The sequence below is a fragment of the Anneissia japonica genome, unplaced genomic scaffold (assembly GCF_011630105.1).
Source record: "Anneissia japonica isolate Jap-2015-1 unplaced genomic scaffold, ASM1163010v1 scaffold2471_len1564793_cov202, whole genome shotgun sequence".
In the NCBI taxonomy this organism is placed as follows: Eukaryota; Metazoa; Echinodermata; class Crinoidea; order Comatulida; family Comatulidae; genus Anneissia; species Anneissia japonica.
The window spans coordinates 840,060-866,071 of NW_022709610.1; the positions used below are offsets into that span (position 1 = coordinate 840,060).

The 26,012-nt window shown below is 31.7% G+C and overlaps 1 protein-coding gene across 6 annotated transcripts in view; it reads left to right on the forward strand.

Moving 5' to 3' along the window:
* LOC117106767 (rap guanine nucleotide exchange factor 4-like) overlaps positions 1-26,012 on the forward strand; it is a 73,589-nt gene that overhangs the window by 34,804 nt on the left and 12,773 nt on the right. For 4 of the 6 annotated variants that reach the window (XM_033248197.1, XM_033248201.1, XM_033248202.1 and 1 more), the window contains 7 exons: positions 1,174-1,236; positions 4,565-4,799; positions 12,205-12,388; positions 17,404-17,433; positions 22,017-22,162; positions 24,573-24,909; positions 25,813-25,974. In XM_033248197.1, coding sequence (XP_033104088.1) covers positions 1,174-1,236; positions 4,565-4,799; positions 12,205-12,388; positions 17,404-17,433; positions 22,017-22,162; positions 24,573-24,909; positions 25,813-25,974 — 1,157 coding nt within the window. The remainder of the gene's footprint in view (positions 1-1,173; positions 1,237-4,564; positions 4,800-12,204; positions 12,389-17,403; positions 17,434-22,016; positions 22,163-24,572; positions 24,910-25,812; positions 25,975-26,012) is intronic. The other 2 variants (XM_033248198.1, XM_033248200.1) reach the window with 2 other exon arrangements.

A 26,012-nucleotide genomic window follows, 5' to 3' on the forward strand; every position in this document is an offset into this window, starting at 1 on the left:
GTGATAGACGTCAATTGATTTAAGCTCAGATTCAATGGAATTTACCTAATGTTGCTGAAGCACTAATTAAAAGGCAAATGACCTTATTATTTGCTTTATTTTACCATAATGTAATGTGTAGTACAATACAATTCAGCCTTTATGACATTTGGTAATGTAAGTAACATATTATATTGTATGATTTATATTTGTAATAAATGTAGTATGTTAGTACATTTGAAGGCAGGAGCTTGTGGCTTGCTAGATGCCCATCTTCAAACCTCAAATCGCTTTTGTCAGTTCACAGTAGAACAAATAGTTTCCGGTCCACATTTGCAATAGAGTAGATCATAGGGCTGGTCCCAGCCTCCCTTTTGGAAAGTAAAAAAAAAAAGGAGAAAAAAAAAGGAAGAAAAAGAAATGATTGATCGGCCAAAACCCCTCAGAGGTTATTCTTGGGCGTCTAGAAAACAAAAATTTGTGGGGTATGCCCAGAGGCCCACAGACCCCTTAGGCTAATGTTGTCTTGATCGACCCCACTTTCAGCCCCCTTTCTCCCCCCCCCTTTCAGACATCTGTGGATCGCCCCTGAAGAATGACAAAACAATAGGTGATTGGATTTTGAAAGTATTGTTTAAAGTATTGATTAGATTTTCATCTTTGTCCTTGAAGTTTATAAACTGTCATAAAAAAATACTGATTGGAGAGTTACAAAAGTTGAACATATCAGCTCATTAACTTGGCTACGCATACTTTGAAGTTCGTATGTGTAATTACACATAGAACTGTTCTTGCGTTGTATTCAGCAGTAGCAAATAATTGAAATTCTCTTTTCATTAATTATCTAATAACGCGAATGATATAAATAAAGTCAGTTACAGTGCCTTTTTGATCAACATCATGTTATTAAACACAAGCTTCTTCTAGCTCTAGCAAGTTACATATTAACTATCAGTACCACTGTACTCCTGTATTTCTTTACTATTATTGTATAAGTTACTATAATCAATATGGTAAAGATACAAGTAAAACTTGTTTCAGGGATGATGAATGGATGATAAACAATAATTATTTATGTTAAATAGATGTAGAAGAAAAAATGTGAAAAAACACAGAAAGTTTCCAAGTTTTTTATGGACATGCATATTAATCGATTTCTAATCGATAATTACTGATTTTTTGTTTTTTTTTCAGAGCACATCAAGAAAGGGGAAGGAAGGAGCTGACCCCATACACCCAGCACTTCCACTTGTACAGGTGATGTAGAACAGTATTAGCAACACTTTGCAATCATATTTATTGACTTTTTCACTTTATTTTCTTTTTCTTGTTCTGTCCTGTTTCCATTTTTTGGCACATTGGCCTCTTTCAATGCTTGAATGATCGATTTTTGTCCAAGCAAAGGACTTTTAGAAATATATTATATTGTTTATTACTATTTGCACTAATAATAAAGATATTTTAAGCATTTTAAACTAGTTACAGTTAGGTTTATTGTTAATTTGCCTTGAAACACATTAATCTTTTCACTCAACCTAGGAAGAAAAAGTAAGTTGGTCTTTGCAACAGAATACAAATATGTATTTAAACAACCTGCCTAATTTCCTTGTTTTAGGTTCTGTGGAACTTTACATTCACCAATTGCTTTTTTAATTCTTATTTTATACTGCCCCATGGTGTTGCAAACAAGGGATGAAAGGATGATGAAGTAGAATATGGCTTTTGTCAGTTTGGGCCAGGTTCACCAGCATTTTAGAGACTGGGATTGGAGTTTTGGTAGTACCATTTTTGAAAACATATTATAAAATGAGAAAAAAAAATACTGCCAACATACAACTGTAGATCTTAAGTAACACCAAGTCTCATTATGGCAACGAGGAAAAGCCTTATTGTTATCATCATCGATAATTTCAAAACCACAAATAAGTAATTATATCATCTTATCACTGTGTGTCTTGATGGCTCTATGTTTTGGTGGTTGCACACCCTGATGGCTGTGTTCAATGGCTGTGATACTTTAAGTCTTTTTATGTCACTGTATGATAGCAATGCTATCTGGATAGCCACGTGATTCAAAGGCTATGTGCCTTGAAGTCTCTTTCTGTTGTAAAACTAATTTATCTGGAATCGCCTTGTTATTCAATGGTTGTGTTGCTTTAAGTCTCTCTGTGTCGTGATAGCAGTGTTCTGGATAGACTTGTTATTCAATGTAGCATTGAGTCATGATAGCTATGTTATCTAGATAGCTGGGTGATTTAATGGACATTGCTCTAAGTGCGTTATTAAAAATTAAGGCCAGTTGATTGATGACCAATTGAATGCTCTCTATGTCTACAGTTTCCGTGACAACTAGCAGTTCTTCATTGAATAACAGTAACATAGCTTAAAAATTGAATGCTCTCTATGTCTACAGTTTCCGTGACAACTAGCAGTTCTTCATTGAATAACAGTAACATAGCTTAAAAATAATTACAACTTCTGACACTCAGGCAATCCTCTTTGGCAGAGCATTATCTAAAAAAATTGTTATGTTCAATAGCGGATCCAGGAATGCAAAATAGAAGCTTCCAATAAGTTAGTTTTACAAATGGGAATTTAGACCACCATAGTCCCACCATGGCTAAGGCTGAAGTACAACATTTTATGTTTATGGCACATCTAGATGGCTGGTCTCAGACTAGAAATTTGAATGCAATTTTCTTTTTCCCCCTTTCAAGAAAAAATTTGACAATCCAATATTCCAGAAGGTCCATTTTAAAGTGAAGTTTGATTATAATTAATCAAAGCGTACTGCATTTCCACCAAATGGTTAGGTAAAAGGAAGTGTGAGATTGTTCTGTACATTAATTCTCTTCTTTAATGTGTTACACACATACGCATGAGTTAATGTGAACATTTTCTTGTAATTGCTTTCTGATTTCTTTTTAAGATTTGTCGTGTTGTGAAATGTGGTGAAAAAAAATTCAATTATAAACACTGATTGCTGTCAAAGGTCAAATAAGTTATCAACTTTCAACGAGAGACATCAAGACAATTCAGTTTTGACCGACTTTCAAACCGTTTACATTTCTTAATTAGCTAAAAAGTGTTTTTTTTTCTAATTTCCAAATGAAAGCCAATAGTAATAGATTGCTTAATGTTGCTTCTTTTTATTTAGTTGTTTTGTTTGACATTATTATAGACTAAGATCCAGAGCTCACCCTGACTGTTGCACAGATGGGCAGTCCATGGGGACAAGGTTGACAGTGGCAGTTCCATGGGTGAAAGCTCAGACGATCTGGGTGTTTTAAAACAAATATTATGCTATTTAAAAGTAATTAACTAAAATAAGTAAGTTGACACTTTGCAGTTTCTTTAGGCTTACTTTTAAATTTTGCATACCTTATCCTGAACTTCACTACGGTGAATGGTGCGAAGGTCTTGATCCACACCTGTTATACAAAGTAAGGTCTTCAACCAAAGAATCCACTGATTATTCGCAAATAGAATATGAGTATAGTGACTCCGAAGAATGACAGATGTGAGGCCATAATTAATTGTACGTTTTTTCAAGTATATTTTTTTTCAGTTTCTGTAGGGTGACACAGAAGGTATATTTTTTGATGTAATCGATGTCTTCAAATCATAAATATCAAAGTACAAAAAAGCCTCAAGGTCAGCGTTGTTGACATTTCATTTCTCACTTGGAGCTAAGTTCGACATTTTAGCAATGCAGTTTAATCAGGATTTAAAATGGTAGACCTTTGATGCATCGGAAGTGACTTTGGCATTTCGCTATAGCGTTGAGTTTGTTTCTTGTTTGCTTGCAGTATTTTAAGAGCTAAGCTTTTTACTTGTTTATGCATTTTATGTTCACTTGGACAGAACCTTGTCAGCAGAACCATTACTGGTACAATAGTCTCTTTATTTAGTATAGTTTATTATATGGTCTTTAATAATAACAGAAGATGCTATGTAACACACTGCTATATTAAATTCCACAAAAGTGTATTATTTTTTTTATAACAGAAGGCAGCATTTTGCAGAGGCCATTGCTCTAGCTATATATTTTTGTATATTTTCAGCTACAGAATGTACAGTAATAATAACAAGCGATAATATTAATAACATAGATTCTTGTATCCAATAAATACATGATGTATACATTTCCAAAGTAGGTTTGAAAATACAGGCTCTAATCAACATAAAAATGTTACGTATTAATGGAATGTTAACAATCAAGATTCAAAATAAATTTTTATTAAATCAATTTCCTTTATCATATATTTTTTTTTACAATTCTCAATTCAAAGATTGATTGAAAAGGCATCAAGTACAAGCAAGCTTTAAGTTTTGATGCCCTACAAAGAAAGAACAATAATAACTACAAAATAAAAATAAAAAGATAATAATAGAAGATGATTCATTTATAAATCAAGATTCTATTTAACCTATAACTAGAATTACAGAGTAAAAGAACATTCATAAGTAAAATTATTGACTAAAGTCTAGTCATTCGATAAAAGTTTGCTGAATATCGGTGATGTTAATTAAACAACATAATTTAGCTTCACTTATTTTATTATCTATTTTCTTCTACACGTAGACCCCCTCTGACAAACTTGCTAGAGCAGGCTCAATTCTACGCACGGCAATCCTCACAAGATCTCCGCAGTTGATTCGTGATCGCAAGCTGCACTTGCGTACATACCGGCGATGTCTAGTTGGCTCCGAAATGGTAGATTGGTTGATGCAGCAAAGCCCGATGAGTCTGGTTCATTCCCGAACTCAAGCTGTTGGCATGTGGCAGGCACTGCTGGAAGAGGGAGTTGTTGTTCATGGTATGTACTTTTATATGTACTATTTATTTATATAATTGTTTGTAGTTTTATATTTGTTTATATTTGTATGTTTATATGTAATTTTATATGTATTTATGTACATGCCGTGTTTTACTATTCTTTAAGTTGTTGAGGTTAAGGTGCCATAACCTTTTGTCAAGTAATGGAACTGGATGGAACGGTAGCCTCGATCAGGGTTCTGGTGGTGAAACAAGAACACACCTGGGTGAAATAGTATATTAGTAATAAAATCTTTAGGGCAAATAGAAAAATTGATTAGATTATCACTCCCACCCAGGTCAAAAAATCGGGAAATATTGATGCGGGAATAAAAAAAAAAATTTTTTGCCGGATCAATTATTTCAACAGCATAAAAATAACAATGCAATTTTGTGACTTCAAATACATTTTTTTTTTAAACTATAAAATTAAACCAGTTTTTATACAATATTTACTATTTTAGACCAAATATAAACAGTCCCTCCCTCATCGATAAAAACAAAAGTGAAATAATCTATTGTTCCGATTAAAAAAAAAAAAACCTCCCTCCTTCATCAATTTTTTTTTTAAAAGAGTGATAATCTAATACTTTTTCTATGTGCCCTTATGTACTGCTTTTATCTCCATGTATATAGTCATGTTTTATATCAATTTTTTTTCTCTGTTTTTCCGTTTCTTTTATACTGTTTTGTCGTTGATTTGTCTAGGTGGTCCTTTCATATCAGCCATGCTAAAAGGGCTACCCACTTAAAATTTAGTTGAAATAAATATAAATAAATGAGTAAATAAATCATCTTTACAATGCATGATGTTTTAAATATTAGATCATAATACAAAAAGAAATATTTTTAATTGATATTACATTTTTTAACAACTTTTTGAGAGTTGTGATTTTTAGATTATTCTTCTGACAAAGACGATGACAAATTGCTAGATATTTTTTACAAATGCATGTAGAAAATTCGAAGAAAGCATTTGCATTGACATAAATGCAAACACAAAAACTGTAGATAAAAGCAGCTGCTATAACCATCTCACTCTGTCATTTTTAAATTTCCTAGATAACAAGTAAATGTGATTCAGATCTGATAATATCATTATTATTGTTATTAATTAATCACCATTATATTTATTATTAATTAATTACTAAATCAATTCAACAGCAGATTCTGCATGAAATCTCTTGTTTAGGATAAGAAATAAATCTTGAATCTGAAATTACTAGGATAGGTGGTCATCAAACAAGCTTTTATTAAATATTCCAAGGACTTATTCTTTTCACGGTGACCAAAGTTTCATTTCATCTGCACCAAACCTATGGAACAATCTGCCTCTTAACATTCAGTCAGCTAAAACATTGCATAAATTTAAAACCAAACTGAAAACACATCTTTTTGATTATGCCTTTCAATAGTGGAATTTTTGGAGTAAAGATAATTAAAGCACTTTTGAATAGGGAACTAGATTTTGGCGCTATATAAATTTTGGATTGAAATATTCGGACATAGGACGTGATATTCTTTTTTTTTGATAAGTGAGTAGTTTTCCGATAGAAGAATGTGAATTGGAAGTCAATGGCGAGGCACTAAACTGTAGCAACCCACACAAACAGATTCACATTTATTTTTAAAAACAATTGGATGTTTACAAAACCAACAACAAAGTGATATTTGCATTTCATTCAAGGAACTTGAGATATGCTACTTAGGTTAAATGACATTGTGTTGAAAGCACTTGGGTAAAGCGCTTTACTGTTCATTAAATGTCAAAGCATTTAGAAGCGCTACAGCATGTATTCCTTGCACGCAATGCACGGTTACCGCTACTGACGTTCGCCTGCTCTTAATCCCAGCCTATTATAGACATGCTTGCCATTCACTATTAACCTCCTTTCCATTTTGATCACATACATGCATTTTATTTGCGAATATTAAGCGTGTTGCTAGTGATCAAGTTGCACGTCTTCATTAAGCTTAAGTTTAATGTCACATTCCACGGTGTTATATCAAAACCATAACTGCACTATGTTAAAAATATAACCACGCTATATCAAAACCCTAAACATTTTATAGTAAAACTAAAACCACAATGTAAACTAACAGCACTTCCTTAAACTTTCCAGGAGACTTGCCTCACAAAGTGTACAGTCTGCCTGGAAGTTTTAGTGAATGACCAACTCTGCTATATTTGGTTTTATTTGAATTTATCTAGGAATACAACAAACTATGAAAACTAACCATAAATTATGAATGAAGTTGACTTTTTTGCCACATTGAAATATAGAATTAAATAAAGCATGATTTTTATTAATATCTTTTTTTCTGTTTTAAAAGAAGTGTTTTAATGCTGATGTTAAATTTTAGATGTAAATGTTGTTCTGTGTATCATAGCCAATCAAGGATCAGAACACCAGGATGTTCATATTTTCATCAGGTATAGTAGAAGGAAAGCAGACTCTGAAAGTGACTTTGTCAGCACAATTGTTCAATACTGAACATGCATCTCATGTTTGCCTGAAGGCTCTAGTTAGCGTCTCATTGAGATTACATTTAAATATAAGCTGTTTATAGTCGGTATTATCATCATAGCAAATGAACGGCATAGCCTTTCCAAATGGCCTTTAATTACTCCTCTCTAATTGGCTCATTGGACTGGTCCTTGGGGATGTTTTCCTCTTAATGCCAATAATAAGCCTGCTTTTAACGGTTGCATGCATGCACGCTTTACTTAGTATACTAGGATTGTAGGTCATTTATTAATATATATATATTATTTTGAATTTGGACATTAAAACAGCCGGTCTTTGCCCGTAAGAATTTCTCTCTCTAGGAAAGACTGCATAGTTTTTTTGCCTTTTCGTTTATTTTCGGTGGAGTTGTGAAGTAGCTGCATCTTGGTTTAAGGTAGACATTCTACTTATGTGAGGCTTAATTGTGTATTGACTTGATAGTTTGTCTATTAGGTCATCTTTGAATTGTCAGGAGTTTTCAAGCAATTAGTGTTTGAAAGTCATCTCCATTATGGTATGATAACCCACTGGGTGGCTAGTAAAAGCACTTGATAAGTTCGTTGTGTTTGCATAGCAAGATCATGTGCAGTTATCCAAATGGTAATGGACAATCTTTTTTATGTAAAGGAGGAAGGTACTGTAATTAAACATTGAATTGAATAGTCTGTGTGATAAAATGTTCTTTGGTTTGAATCCTGATTAAAATTTAATATGTTTGTCTAACTTTTGAGTCATTATGGTACATATTTTCTTTAATTTGTGTCATATTTTTGTATTTTGTTTTTAATGTGTATTATGTTTTTATAACCTTTTCTTGACATATTCGTTAGGTTTACAGTATTACCAGAGGCAATACAGAGTAGGATAATATTACCATATTTTCAAATAGAATTGTGATTTATGCAGCACTTCAGTAGGATAAATATATCATACTGCTGCTAATATTTATAATGGTGCATATTTTAATAAAGATGGAGTTTGATCAAAATTAAGATGACATGTTGATAAATTGAAAGAAGAGTTAGTTATGATGGAGATGAAGTTTAAACTTAATGAAGTAAAAAGAAATGAACATGAATCATGATAGATAGGAGTAGATAAAATCAAGGTGATACTTGTACCACATTTCCGCATGCTATACTTGTGGTTAGTGTATGTTTCATCCATGTGGTTCTTGAAAATGTAAACATCCCTAATTGCCTATCCTGCTATTGGTTGTGATGTACCATAGTTAAATGTTGATCTGAACTTCTGAATGTATGGTATACATTCATCCTTTAAATGATCTTGAAAGTGTAAACATCCTGAATTGCCTATCCTGCTATTGGTTGCGATGTACCTTAGGTTAATGTTGATCTGAACTTGTGAATGTATTGTACACATTCATCCCTCAAATGATCTTGAAAGTGTAAACATCCTGAATTGCCTATCCTGCTATTGGTTGTGATGTACCTTAGTTAAATGTTGATCTGAACTTGTGAATGTATGGTAGACATTCATCCTTCAAATGATCTTGCATTGTCTTTGATCATATGATTATGATGGAGTGAGTAGTGGGATTTATATCATTCTCACTGAGTGGTAGGATTTGCATTCATTTTTCATTATTCAGGTTTGCACAGGTCTTGATGATGGCCGTCATCTATCAAATCTACAATTACAACAATTGAATGCTGTCTTGCAGTAATTATTTAAATGGTACCTACTGCAAATCATTGTGAGGCAGAAGGTTTTATAATTTCTTCAAAGATTGATCTTTGTCTGAAATTCCTGATAATCAGAATAACTTTGGGGGTTCTATCTCCCTCCCCTCTCTGATCTTGTCTGGATATCTATATATCTCTGCATATATTTTCTCAGGTAAAACTTTTTACCTCTTTCCCAGGTGTTTTATTCTCATAGAATGTGTTCTATCAGGCCCTACATGTGATCTTTGCAATTGCTTTTTTGTCTTTAAAAAAACATCTATGACTGAATGTTTTCACTGACTAAAATATAAAGCATCTTATCATCCTATATTGCAAGACTTAAATGGCTTCCTGTCAATGAAGTAATGAAACTTAACAGTTTTATTTTATTTCAACTTCATTGATGTCTTCATACCATCTTAATTCTATTGTCAGCATTCACACTTTACCATTCATATTACCACCCCTTCACTCTAAGTAATATGTAATTTCATTAGCTCTACCATTTCATTCCTGATTAGTGATAAAATCATGTATGGATGAGAAAGGAATACCATAGCTTGCAACAGTTAGGTGGCATCAAAATGGTTTAAGATTTTAACTTTTTGAATTCAGATTTCACATTTTATTTTGTTGTTTTCATAATGTTAAATAAATTGTCAAACATGATCCCATATTTTTACTTTTTTTTTAACTTTATTTTAGCAATTATCTTCGCCCATATGATTTATTATTATTTATACATTCATTCATTGTTTTTTTATGAAGGATGATGTGTTTTATCTTGTGTATTGGAGTAATCTTCAATAGTGTATCATGTTTTCAGTAATTTGGTTTATGTAATAAGTTGTCATTTAATAGATGTTATATAATATACAGTATTTGAATGTAGTTTTGAGGCAATTTTTGAATTTTAAACTTCGCAAATGTCATACAATTCTGTCATGTTTGATATTTCAATAAATATAAGTGAAATGAAAAATGAATTGCTCGTCCCTGCACAGGTAATGTCTCAGATTTGTGTGATCCTTCTCGACATACTTAACCTATCCAGCAAGATACTATCAACATCCGAGCGATATTCCTTCTGTGCACTTCTAAGATGTTATATGCGGTATTACATTTCAAGTCCTTGTTTGAAAACTCTTTCTCATAACTCTCCATCAGTTACTTCTGATTTAGTTTTTTTTTTAATGCAACTATATAATTGTTCTCAAAGCACCAGTGGCAAATTATGTTAGTTAGAAATGTTTTTTTTCTGGATATACCCAATCGATGTGAGGACATTGTTCTTCCTTGGGATCCAGATAACAAAATCTTAAATTTTAATACAAAACAAAATTAAATAAAAATAAAAATTATAATGAAGAATTAAGTACAAGAAGTAAATTTAAATTAGATCTTTTCAAGTTTTCAATGTATGTTACTTACAGGTGCTTTATAAATAGTATTGTATTTTATTGTATGCCTGTTTAAACTGTAAATATCCTGATGTACCCAACCGATTATTGATTGGTCAATGAATACTGTAAAATGTGTAATGAAACAATGATAGATGGGAGAAGAATATAAAGCCAAATAAAATAAATTGTTTGTTTGCCCTTCTTTTTTAAAAAATTATAAATAGGGGCGGGTGGAAAAAGTTTTTTATTTATTTTTTTAAATACTCATCAGATGGAATAAAAATAATCCACAGAGGCCTAAAATGGCAGTATTTTACATCAGACAACAACTTTAGACTAATTTGTAGGGAAGCTGGCAAAAAATAAGGAAAATTCACTCTTTTTTAAATTTTTTTTTGTTTTTCTGCCCTTATTTTTTCCAGTGAGTTAGGGGCAGTTGGAGGAGGGCAAACAAACATTTTTTTTTTGGCCTAAAATGCAGAAATACACATTGAGGAGGATAAGTATGATGGAGTACAGAGGATGATTGGGGAATAATGAAGACGACATTTAGTTAAAAATTTAAGATGGTGATGTTGAAGAAAAAGAATAATACAGATGACATTGAGATAGATTATAGCATTAAATGATGATGAATAACAAAGATAATAAAAATGACAGTAAGGTATATTACATGGTTATTAACAATGATAGAGATTAATTTATGGAGAAAAATGAAGGTGTTTTGATAAAGAATAAAAGTAGTTAATTCAAGACTTTTTTTATACCTTGTTAACGAACCCGCTGACTGCAAATATTGATAATTTCAAATAAAAATAAAATTTTATTTTTGGACAATTAGCTCACCCGCTGCCACGAAAAAGTGGAAATTTCAGAAAGAAATGAAAGTTTTTCTTTATTTTTATTACGCCCTCCACTGCCTTGAAATCTCCAGAGATAACATATGTATATTTCTTTCTAATTATATAAATTTGAAGCATTTAACCATATTATTGTACATTCACCAATAAAATCTTATTTTTATTTTCTGCCCTGCCTGGATGAATAAGAAAAGAAAATTTTACTTTCATTTTTATTCCGTCCTCCTCCGATAATCTTTAATAAAAAAAAGTCCCACCTAACCTAAAAACAATATTAGATTGTATTCAGAAAATGGCTGATGATTTAATGTGGTAAAATCTTATTTCTAAATCAAAATGTCAATTTCAGGACATTCAAATATTATGGGGGAGGCAGGGGAGAGGAGGGCACTTCTTGAAAGGTCAGCTACCATGCACCTGCACATGTAAATCCAAAAACTCTTTTCTTTCAATTTATACTCTGATAAAGTTGTATTCCGCATACTACTACCCATTCTATGTTTTATTTATATTTCTTCAAGTGTATGTATTAAAATATATTCCCTGTTCAACTTAGGATGAGCTATAAAATTGAATTCAATTGATTTTTTTAAGGAAGTACTTCGGTAGAAAAGTAACAAATTGTTTTAAAATTCTCGAATAGTTTTGGTTATTGAAAAATTCATATCTGTATTGTTATACTCATATCCTCTGGGGAACTGAAAATGGAATATAGGAATTTATTATGCATCTGTTTTATGAGGTTTATATACTACTTCATAACAAATTTTCAATTGAATTTATAAAGTAATTCGTATGCTATGTGAATTCATATGCTGGTGAATGTTATTGTCTAAGTTCATTAACAGAGTATTTTTTTACTTGACAAAATTTGCCAATTAGCAAGTCAATTTTGGTTTTATTTCTAAGCAACCTGTTTTTCATTTAAATAATTTCTCTTTTCAGTTTGTTGGGAGCATCCATTCCGTGATAGGGATCTGTTTTACCGTTTCAGAGAAGACGATGAAGGTAACAGTACAATTCCGACAAATGAAGATAAACGGGAAGCAGATGAAACGATCCAGGAGGTGTTAGTAATGTTAGTTCAGATGGGACCAGATGCAATGATGAGAATGATTCTTAGAACACCGTAAGTTTGCGCATTTCTTATCAGGTTTATGGAACTTTTCTTTTTAGTCTATAATTTTATTTGTTTTATATTCAACTTCAATAAAACTAAAACCTTTAAAATTTGTTAGACATAATAGTGCCTTTATTATTATTTATTTATTAAGATTATTCTGCATACTATTCCTTTTATTTATATTTGATTAACCAAAGTTTTGTTATTAGGTTTTTTAAAATCTCTTTCCTTATTTTGTCTTTGTAAATGTAGAGTAAAGGGAGATATACAGTAATGTACAGTAAACAAATTATGCAGGAAATTATTCATATTGAGAATAAAACTATTATTCCAACGAATATTGCATTTTTTGTTGGATTCAATTGGGCCAAATATTTGTTGGATTCTGGCAACGTTTGCTTATCAGGTGATGGGTAGTGTATTTCAGAACTAATTGTAAAGTGATTTAATAATGGCATGATGTCAGAATCTCATGAATCCACCAAGGAGGTTGTTCAAATCCTTAAGTCTTATATTCATCTATCCGTATGATCTCTCGTGCACTTGTAATCGATTGACTGATTTTTGTACATTAACTACATTACACTTACAAACAAATCAATAACAATCTTGACAGACGTTTTATCCTTTCATGACCTGACCTTGTTCTGCCTACCGAAACCACCTTTAAACAGTACATATTTTAAAAATATTATGCACATGAATTTGTCTTCAGAATACAGTATGAATAATATAGATGTTTATACTGTACAGTAAATACCTTTTAATGAAATTTTGTACCATTGCCCAAGAGCATAAATGAGGTGAATGATTTGATTCGGCCAAAATTGGTTAGAACTGATTTAGCTGTGCAATAGGAATGATCTGCAGGGATTAAAGGAGATTCACATTGTGTGTGATTTTTTTTGTATCGAGTGACTTGAGAAAAAAAAAGCTTTGATTCATAATCTTCCAGTAACCAGTTTTTGCAATTATCTTGCTGTTAGATTAGAAAATTTAGGAAAAATTAGAAAATCACATTACATAATGCATTTCATTTCATTTCAAAATTTAATTAATGGTATGTCATTTTGTGGTGCTATTTGTATTTTGTATTATTTATTTTTATAACTTATATTATATTTTTATCAGTTATTATTTATTTGCACAATTTTTATTAAGGTGTGAGCCACTTAACAACTGTTAACCATTTAAAACCTATTTGGATAAATTATGTAAAATGGTAATTATTTTTTATTATAGATGAACCATTAGTACAGTACCTATAAGATTGATAACAATTAACTTTACATGAGCTGACTAGTCTAAAAAATTGTGTTGATTTAAAATAGAAGTATGAATAGGAATTACATTTGGATAAATATAATAATAGTTGAAGCTGAGTTACACTGGTGTAGCACTTTATTTTACTTAAAATATTCATTGCACAATCTTATGCTAGTAACCTATATATATCAAAAAATGAAGAGCATTATTGATAATTTCTGTAATTTACAATGCCAGCGTTGCAGTTACAGCCTGGTAGTGCCACATAAAACAATGCATTATGTCAACATCTCTATCCAGATTGGGTGACAATATTGTGTATTGATGTTTTCATTTTATAAGTTTTGAATTTACTGCTAACTAGTTTTGGTATTTTAAGATAGGTAATCAGTGAATTGTGTATAAGGTTTTAAGTGTGTTTTTTTGTATAATGTACATTAATATCATGATAGTTGATTAATTAGCATATGACATTATCAACAGTACTTGTGCTATTAATAACTTGCTAAAGTGAAAAGTAACACTTAGATTTATTAATACACTTACTGAATCTGACATTAATGACTTTACCAATGTCATAACAGATCAAAATAGCTTCTAACTAACAATAATGCATAAACTCTGATTTTTGCATTATATATATATAAATTATAAAAAATATAATAAATACATAAAAAAGGAACTAGGGAACAGTTTGCTTTAATTACCTTGTCCTTTGGTGGGAACATTTAGGTGTTGGTCTTATGTAGCATGTGAGCATGCATGTTAGTCTCTAAAAAAGGGTATTTTTTTTGTATTTAGTTTTGCTTTTGACTAGCATGGCTAGTCTACCTATATTCATCATGCTGTCCATTCAGGTATAACATAATTACAAGGTGACAGCCAACAAAGATAGTCATAAATATATTATTATTTTATCGTTGCAATAATAATATTCATGATGTAACAGGATCACGTAAGAGTAATTTGTAACACATAAAAAAAATTATAATTTTATATACATATAATAATATAAGATTAGTAGAATCCCTCTATTAAAATATTTACAAGGTTAAATTAACATTAAGAACTATGTAAAATTTCTGATGAAAAGTAAAAAGACATTAATTATAATACTACCGCTAAATAGAAATTATCATTATCTATCGAAAAACCGCATTCATGTTGCATTTTATTGAGGCAAGCTTATGTTGTAACCTCCGATATTCGGGAATCAAATTCATCGTTAGCGACCAGTGCTGGCTCAGTGTTAGTGGTATAAGACTAGACATGTCAGGAGGTTGTGGGTTTGATTTCATCCCAACCACTTATAAATTTTTTTCACAAGTAACTTGTATAGAATTACCAAGTAAGTAATAAGCCAGCAAGTTGAGAAAAAAATAGCATTTCCATCATCATCAGCATCCTTTTATAAACAGTTATGTTGAAGATATTATGCATATAGACGTGTATATACAGAGACCTTGTGTATTTGCGCTATATAAATCTAACTATTATTATTACTATTATCATAATATTTTAAAATATAATTAGACGTTTGAATTTTTGATTTTCTAGTATTATGTAAGTTGGGAGCTTGAATTAAAAAGAAAAACAAACTCCAATTAACAGATGCATGCATACTTTTTGTGCCTGTACTCTTTAACATAGACCCTTAACTTTGCTGGTAATCAATATCAGAATATCTATATTTAAAATGTTTGTAAATTAGTGAGTTGATCTGTGTCTCATTGCAGTGAATATATCTTTGTAGCTTGATACTTTGATCTATTTCCATGATGAATTCAGTCTTTTAAGGTTTTTATTTTCCTACAGGCGGTTTGTCTTTAAGTTACAGTACATTATGTAGTGACTATAATGGCCAATTAACACATTTAACGCCTAGTACTCACAGTATAGTGAAAATTTACAACCAACCTTGAATTTTCATTTTTTTGTTTTGTTTCTTTGTATATGTTTTTCTTCAACCTGTTAGTGGAGGTTTCTGTTTCTGTTGGTTGAGGATTAAAGAAAACATAAAATAAAATACTGTAAAGCATCATGTTTCTCAATTTTATTGTTCATTGTTTTTTCACTGATGATATGCTGTAATTATGTGCACAGTTCATACTGTAACTCTACATTGTCAGTCCCAAGCTACTAGGTACAAATCAAGTATATTAAAGGCAAAACAACAATCTATGTTTAAATCTCATTAGAAATTATTCCAAGACTCATTAGAAAGATCAATCAATCAATCAATCAATCAATCAGTCAGTCAATCAATCAAAGTAACATTTATTAATTCCTTTTCAATTCGTACAAATATATAATATAAGATCATAACAAATTCATGAGAAAAGGAAAAAGGCACAGAACAAAGAAGAAAAATCATCTTGTGACAATTAAGTCAGTCTGAAACAAAAAGACAAAAGGGAGACACAATAGAAACAAACAGAAAAGAAATAGGACATGAACAAAACCGGGCAAAGAAGACACACGCACACAAAAAGAAAGCAACAGTTCAAAGATTACAATGTACTAGAACCAACCTAAACATGTCAGGTTTGATCTTACAAATTGCAGCGTAACAAGGAGCATCCAACCTGATTACAATCGATAGAAATAAGAAAGAATTTTTTTAAGTTTAAAGCAGTCCTGTTGTGGAAATTCATTGTAAGGTAAGTTGGTCAGAGCATTTGGCTGAGAGGTAATCATAATGTTGATGTTTCTTATGCTAAAGACCCCAGTTCAAATCCTGCCAGCATTAGATTTTAAATAGAGTTGATCAAGGCACTGGTGCCATATTATAGCTGCTGCGAGTCCCAAGGATCCCAACCGCAATTTATAAATCCAAATTTGGAATAATGACAAAAATGAAATCAAAATCAAAAAGTCAGCATACAGAGTTACACTAGTCAGGCCAGACCTGTACTGGTCATTCATTATCAATTCATGTACAAACAGTCAGTGCGCATGCTTAGAAATGAGACTATACACTTTGTACCGTCAGCATTTCATTTACTGTAAACAGTCACCGCTTATGCATAGAAATGGGCATATACGTTGTACCATCAGATCCAATCACAGAAATAATGAGTTCAAGGTATTTGCATCTTCAATAGACAAATCCACTCACAGAAAGAAAGAGTTCAGGGTATTTGCACATGGACAGATCCAATCACAGAAGGAAAGAATTCAGGGATATTTGCATATTCAATAGACAGATCCACTTACAGAAAGAAAGAGTTCAGGGTATTTGCATATTCAATGAACAGATCCAATCACAGAAAGAAAGAGTTCAGGAATGTTTGCATATTCGATAGACAGATGAAATCACAGTAAGAAAGAGTTCAGGGTATTTGCATATTCAGTAGACAGAAGGATGACTGTGTTGTCAGTTTGCTAATGATTTTTGTTATTAATATCAAGTGTTAATGGTTTTAAATTAGTTTTCTATTTTATAAAGTGTTGTAAAATATTTCTGTTTTATGTATGTTCCTTGAAAAATATTATATACTTTATTATTACAAATACTTAAATTCTAATTGGCAGCATTTTCTTATTTCTATCATTTTAACTTGTTTGCAAAAAAAAAAAAATAAGAAAAGTTAAAATGTGATTTTATTTTCTTGGAATCTAAAACCATGATATATTCGAATGATGTGGTTAAGATTCCTTGGCTGTGATTGGTCAATTCACTGCATGATCCATGATCGCATGCAGGTCTTTCAAATGTACTGCTAAGAATTTGTTTATTCCGTTCACTACTTCAGTACGTCACTTAGAGTTTGGCAGCATGAAGAGTAAGTACAAACAATCGCATGGCTCGTTGCTACTTCTTATTTTCACTATTGATTTCAGTTTTTGATGTATAACCCAGATCTGTTTTCTGCACATGCTGTTGCTATTTTTATTTGCTGTTTCCTTTTCAAACCAGGTTCTATAGTTACCACTAGTTTTTAGTTAATCATATTTCAATTAATTATACATAGTCCATAGTCCAATTGTACATAGTCCAAAAAAAGAATATTCTACAAAATCCAAACATTTATTAAATAAGTGATTTTAATTGATTGCAGAAAGGAAGTATTGGATGCAGAATTATATTAAGTGTAGATAAGTGGTCATTTTAAATTATATTTGATGTTTCGTTTGTACTGGAACTTGTATGATTGCAGTAGAAGTCACATGAAAGATTAGTAACTTAGTCACATGACTTCATTAAGACAAATCATTATCAACCAACTGATTCTAAGAAGTAAACGTAAATGTTATTTATTGCCTTGTATGCAATAAGGAGTATTTGGTTCATATTGCTATCCTTAATTGCGACTTAATGCTATTATGTTTAAATTAGACAATGCTATTATACCTCATGTTTATTCTAAAGTATGTTTGTTAAGCAAATGTTTTCTCTTCACACTTATTATATTGGCCTCTGAGGAGTATTTAATATAATTAGTTTACGTGTTACCTACGTGTTCATTTCACGTATATACACCCACACGTCATCACGCAAACAGATCATGTAGCTTTAATTTATGTAATAAAATGTCAAATTAATATGTGAAGATTCTTACAGATGAAAGAAACAGAATTGAATCAAAGTTACTCATCCATATATTATAGAGCAGCATGAAATGAATATAAAATCACAAACTTAAATTATGAGTGATTACTAATCCATAAAATCCTTGAATTTCATAAATATATGTAAAACAATAAATCAATTTTTAAAAAAAAATAGACTTCATGTCACTAAGGTTATGCAAGCTATACATTGAACACTGATAAGAATTGCTCCAAAGTAAATTTCAAACATATCAAGAAATTGTATTTTTATTAAAAACTGTTTTAGTTGTTTTGGGTAGGGGAAGGAGATGATGTTCATTAGTTAAATTGTCTATAGAATGTTATAAGAGATAATGTTTACTAGGTAAGACCATAGAAGTGTGCTTGCATCCGATATGCAATAATTGGCTTTGAAGGCTGTGCAACATTGCCACCGTGCTGTGAATGCTGTCCCAGCATCAGGTCATTCCGACATTGTGTGTATTTAAAACTTTCACTGCACATACAATTACCACTCCTGTATTTTTACACAAAATGTTTTTGCCAATAATATGAAGGATTATAGGGATAATATGATATTCCATATCTTAAATATATAAATAAATCGTTTTTAACAGTGAAGGTAGCAAGTCTCTGTCATTGTTTAAGGGAATCTGCATGATTTGTGTTGGAAGACGTGTAGTATTACAGAATTGTCATGTACATTTTATATTGTTGAGCTTTTGATGTTTAAAGTAGTCAAGTGTTTAGTTTTCTATACTTTAATTGATATTACTTTGACTTCTTCTGATGTAGTTAGTATAATTTGTCATTTTTCAGTAGCATCATTTTTAACAAAACTGGTAAAATCCAGATTTATTATATTGACTAATTTCTTGCCTTCTTCACTGTACCATAACTAGTAGCTCATTTTTAGTTTCTTCACTTAGTTTTTTTGTGTATTGATTAATGGTGTATCCAGGGGTGTTTGTAGTCATTAGGCTTTTCTTATTCCTCCCTAATTAGGCCTTCCCCTTTCCTCCTCTCTTTCTCATTCTAATTAGTCATTCTTCCCTAAATCATTTATTATATTTGTATTTATTAATGGAAATTTAGTAGACAACCTGGGCGGCCCTCCCGAGGCAAAACTACTTAACTGACATTTTTGTCGATTTTGACATAATATCATTTGGGAGTATATTAAACATGTCTGAATTACCTTTCAGGTCTCAATAATGAGTCGTTTCGGGAATAGCACCACCTATCTTTAAATACAAAACTTAAAATCTAGTGATTTTCCGTGGCAAAACAATGTAACTACAAGATTACGGGACAAAACAATGTATCTACGATGAAGATACATTGTTTTGCCACAGAATGGTATTCAAAAATGGTCTTGAGCCGATAGAGTTTGGAAAGGCAAAAACTGTTTGGTGTTTTTATATCAATAATCTTAAACAGCGATGTATGAACAGGCTAGGTAATGCATATGATTGCCCCTAACGTGATAAATTCCAAAAATATGTCGCACTTGCAACAATAAAGAGCCTGACATGTTTCTGTGGCAAAACAACGTATCTGTAATTATCGCTAATAACTTTGCAATAAACAAATGCTTGTAATTAAAATTTTTAATATAATCACAATGTCTATAGATATACAATCCTGCAAAATTTCAAAAGGCTACGACAATTTATTGCGAAGTTGCAAACTTTAACTCTATTTTTCTCCAAAAGTGAACTTTTCAAGTTACGTTGTTTTGCCACGGAATGGCCGTTGGGAGGCCAGATATCCACATTGTCTTCATGACTAGTGGCTAATAATTAGCCTCCCTCTTAACGTAATCTAAAGACAAACATAAAAAAACAAAGGGGCAAAGACAAACAATACATCAAAAGGGTTTTAATTAAAGTTCAATTAAATTTTGTTTAAAAGTGAATATAGCTTTGGAGTCTACCGCTGATTAAAATACCAGAGTAAAATAACGGACGGATAAAATTATGAATTAAAGGACAGAGTTCGTCCAAATGGAACAACAAAGGAATTAGAATGATTTAAGCGAGTTGATAACCGTCTGGGCTTAACTAAGATACTTTAAGAATATAATGAATTAACCTAACGAAATAAAAAAAGTTAACAATTTTAGGTAGGAATGATGATTATTATCCTATGTAGGCATTCCCCTTCCATTGTAATAAAGTATTTCTCTGTCTCCCTTCTCATTGGCATTTTTCCATCCTTCCTTTTTTTATCCTTATTTAGACATTCCCCTCTCTCTCACACACCTGCCTTGATATTAATTAAAGAGTTTAAATGTAGAAAGAGAAATTAAGACAAATTAAAGTAAAACCAATTGAATTATTTTGCAGAATAAAAGCGCCATGCTATGGGATACTGTACACCACCTTTGCCTTCCCCTGTTTATTCATTCCCCAATGCTCTTTAGATTACTCACTATTTCATACGAAATCCTATTTCTATGATTTCTATTTAACCAATTAATTGTTTAATTATTTGAATGTTGATTATTCTAACACATTACTCTATGTATAGTTAGTTGCTATTTTTAATCTTTAGCTTTAGTACACTGCTTTTGATACTGATTTTAGCATGCACTGTCCTGGGAATGGACTTAAATCTCTAACTTCCTTTTAAACAGTGGCGTATCTAGGGGTGGGCGGGGGTGGGGGTGCTTGCCCCTCCAAAAATTACTTGAGCCCCCCCATTCGGCCCCTCAAAAAAAAATCACAAGTAGTTAAAAATCATGTAAAATCACTTTATTTTGCGAGTTAGCGCCTCTCAACTGATCATCGAGCCCCACTTCACCTTCGTGCCCCCCATTCAGCACCCCCATTTCAAGACTTCTAGATATGCTGTTGCTTTTAAATCCATACTTTCATCATTAATAGGAAAAATCTTCATAATTCCAGATGAAAATTTAAAAAAATATATTTAGATATAATTTCATTAAGTGTTTCAATATTAGAGGTCAGTTCTTTAGTCTACTGACTGATTTAAAAAACTGTTGACCTGTTTAAAAATTGTTAACCTCTTTCAGGTTTCTTACCTTATTCAACCCTCTGCATTCAAACTACTAGTCTCATTAGTTTTCCTTGAAATCCTTACTACTTTTACTTGTCAATTCATTTGAAAATTCCCAGTACATTTTTTAAATCTAATTTCGTAGTTTAACTATATGAAACAAAAAGAACTTGACATGGTGACTATGGTAATTTCTTTAAAGAATTTAAAGCTTATAAAGCCATTAGTAAAAGATATAACGTTTCTAGAACATTTAGCCTCTCCTTAAGCTGTCAACCTATCTCATATCTGAATGCCTTTGGGTGGTTTTAGTTGATTCATCATCTTCACTTTTTTAAAGGGACATGAACATAATATCAAATTGTTTAAATAAATTTTAAAAGCTATCTTCTCTTGAATTACATTTGCTAATATATTGTTGTTACTTGTCTGCTTTTCAGATGTTTTTTGTAATTTTTTTCCCTTGCTTGTTTGTGCTTTGTATTTTTGGTACATTTGTAAGTTGTTTAAGATTAAATTTGACAGAATTGAGAAAGCAAAACTGATGTACATGAAAGAAGAGATGTACTAAAACAGTATTTAAATTGTATTGGCTTTTTTAATTCTTAATAATTTAGTTATACAAATGCCACATGGTCCCTGCTGGGTGAGACAGTTTGAATAATATTTTAATAATGAAAACTTCAAGTAGCACAGAAGCCAAATCATATCCAGAGTTGATGCAATATACAGATTAAGATTATGAAAAATGTATTTCTTTTGAATCACTATCACAAATGATGGTTTATTCCAGTCCTCTAGAAAGGAGTCCTGATGATCTGGAGATCATTTACGAAGAATTGCTCCACATCAAAGCCTTGGCACATCTATCTACGATGGTGAAGCGGGAACTGGCAAGTGTTCTTGTCTTTGAATCGCATCCAACAGCGGGAACTGTGCGTAAGTAATCGTCTTTAGAATAGCATCAGATGGAGAGTGCGATACCATATGTAAACTAGTTCTAAAAAACAATATGGCCCCTGTGACATTTTGATGTAACATATAATAATATAATAAGCAACTTGAGCGGTGTGATGATCAAAATCACAACTAGAATAGAGAACGGTATTTGAACCCTGATTTCTGCTGGTGTTAATGGGTGTAACTCAAGATCAAACCTGACTTCCATTTGGCGTTAATGGGAAATGTATCCGGTATCACTTAGGAATTAACATGTGCATTATGAAAATGCACATGAAAACTCATAACAGCAACAAATGAAGTGGAGTGGCAGCTTGTGGTTAAGGCACTCGCCTTCAAATCCCAGGGTCCTGGCTTCAAATTCTGAAACACAAATTTTTTTCTGACAACTTAAAAGAAATCCAGCTCCACTCGCTAAACTTCATAATAAGACTTCCATCCCATAATAAGCAAAAGCTGCTGTTAACGTTAGTTGTGAATGAAATGCAATGAATGGAAAATATATTGTCTTAAATCTTTTGCCCAAAGGTGCAGTACATATTTCTGTGTATTATAAGTTGGTGTAGAATAAATACTCTTTTGTAAAAAAAAGTATACTTGCTTTTATATTGTGAACAATTATTGCCACCGCCCTTACCATCTTCATTATCATTATTATAATTATAATTAGGATAAAACCACTTTGGAAAAAGTAGTTGGATTCAAGATTGGGCTTTGGTAGCTGGATTACCCTCATTCAGCATATAGGGGTATCCAAAAGAGAGATAGAGCTCAGATGATAAGTTTTTTCTACCATTACCTCACATCTGTGCCTCAAAGGCAATCAAATTACTATTAATTAAGCTATTAGAGTAATCCGCCCCTGATTACTGAAGTCGCATTAACTTCAAGTCTAACCTACCAATATAACTAGGCTTACAACTGTCAACTGTGAGCACCTACTCGTTATAATTAATCAGAGATGAATACAAATCTTCTTATTGTAATTCATAAACAAATTGAAGTTTATTTATATTTTTTCATTTCAAAAAAATATGTTACCAACAATAATTTATCGTAATCAAGTAAAAAGAAATGTCATTTCAGTTAAAATTTGCATTATTTCTGAAGTGATGTGATATCACTTTTAAAAGAAAACTATAAGCTATATTATACGAAAATGCACATTTATGCATTTATTTTGTTTTGGTTCTTTTTGTTTTTTGTAATAATGTTTTTTTGTAATTATATGATTATGTGTATAATGAGTTCAATATAAACTTTTTATAAACTAATAGGTGTCAGTGTGTGTTGGTTTGGTCTTGCTCTCAGCTCAACTTCATCTGATCAGTTGCTTTCACTGCCAACATTTCATAGTTTTATAATGTGTGGCTCAAGCTATCTTCTATAGTAGTTGTTTGTATATTTAACCGAGTTGATGTGCACCAACGTTTGCAATTCAAGCAATACAATGTAGCTTAGTTTTTCAAGTCCACTTATATAATTAAAATATAATAGTCCGAAATAAAGAAAAGATAAACAAAGAGGATAAGTGTGGAGTCATATAAGAAGTAGGAGGACTGTAAACAAGTAGGCCTATATATAGGTGAAATAAGTAGAGCACTTAAAATAAATTCGAGGAACAGCAGAAAGATGTAGAAGATAACAATGTTGGAACTGGTAGGAATGCATTGGGAAATTACTGTCCATATTTGCCAGACTGGAAAAACACAAACATACCACACAAAAACAAGGATGGCTAAAACTCAACATCAAGGAATCAGTCAGTATTAGTAAAGATAACATGAATATTAGTAGAGATGTAGGCGGCCATCAAATATCATAATATTATATATGATCAAATATTGAAGACGACAACATGATCCACACGTTCTATGCATGTCCAATGAAGTTGCGCTGAGATTGAGATGAAACAGTTAGTATTGGTTTATGGTTAAGAAAAGATTTATTGCAAACCAGAAGAAATTGTTTTATAAACATTTACAATTGTGTATTTGTATGTAAATATTGTCTTTGTTAAAAAAGCATTTGTTTTTATGAGTATATTATATGAACGTAAATGGATTGACTAATTGATTAATGTGGAAGCGGTTTGGCGCAGTGGGAATGGTTTGGTTTCCCAACCTCGATGTTGGGGTTTCAATCCCTCGCTGTGCATTTCGCTTGTGTCCTTGGGCAAGGCACTTTATCTGCATTGCTTCTCTCCACCCAGGAATATAAATTGGTATCTGGTAGGGTTGCCTGCTACTGCGCTGATTACCAACAGCAGCACTTATGCATGTGGACTCAGTTACCAGGAAAAACAAAGCATTTGTAGATTAAAGGAATAGATGCTTAATAATAATACGAAATAAACTAACTTAATTGATCGTATTTCTCAATGTTTCAGTGTTCAATCAAGGTGATGACGGAAAGTCTTGGTACATAATCTTACACGGTTCAGTGAATGTTGAGATCTACGGCAAAGGTGTTGTTTGCACACTCCACGAAGGGGATGACTTCGGAAAACTAGCCCTGGTCAACGACTCCCCACGTGCTGCCTCCATTATCCTGCGGGAGGACAACTGCCAGTTTTTACGTGTCGATAAAGATGATTTTAACCGTATATTGCGTGATGTTGAAGCAAACACAGTACGACTTAAAGAACATGGAAGAGATGTACTCGTTCTTGAGAAAATTCCAACAAATAGATTGAAGGCAGCTGAAGGGAAACCAACGCATTATAAGTATGTATATTTACATAATGTCTACACAAACATGTTAAGCTTACTAATGTGCTTGTGTTGCAGAATATAGGTCTTTGCCGATTCATTTCACATTGCATAATTTTCCCAGACACATACACTGGGGAGCATGACAACTGTGTTTATATATTGTAAAGCCAATTTAGCATTCATTTAAAGCATCTATGCATCCATCTGTATTTTTACAATTTGTAAAGATAATAAATCAACTAGTTAGTTTTAAAGATTGGCGTTCTATAGCCTTTTTGCTAAATGTTGGGAAACATGTATTAATGGCATACTAATGTTTAAGCTGCAATATACACTATGCTGTATAATAGGAGAATTATACTTGTTAATAACTACTGTATACACATTTTGAACTATATTTGTATAATACAAATCAACATTCATGTTCAGTACAATATTTATTAAGAATAAAAATAATATTAATAAAATCTTTACTTTATAATGGATACAATACTTGTATCAAACAAGTATGTATCTATAAGGCTGTTTTTGCACATAGAGTATGTACAAACTAAACCTGTGTGTACCTGTGTACCTCAATATAAATGTACAAAATAAAAACTATAAATATATTTATATATTTTTGAGAGTGGTAATATTAATTGTGGTCTGGTCTAGGGGTCTAGATTGTCCAACAATTTGACACCATGATATACAGTACCATATTCTTTGTCAACAAAAATACAACAGGATAAAACTTGGTGCAGAACAATATGAAAAAAAGGTTAACAAAACGTTTTCCCATGTTTTCAATTCAGGTTGGTTTATTATATGAGTCGCCACATGTTCAATCAAAGTTGACATATACTTTTAAACATGTTTTTTAATTGTACAGTAATTCTAATGCTTTTCATACTCTGAATCAATATACTACAGGTATTCAGTGATGGCTGGCACACCTGAGAAGATGTTAGAACATTTATTGGAAACAAGAATTGATAGCCATCAGGATGAAACGGACACGTTCCTCGAGGATTTCCTCTTAACCCACATCGTCTTCATGCCAAGTAACCAGCTGTGCCCTGCTCTCATGGAACAATATCCTTTAGTATCACCAAATTGATCACAATGATTAA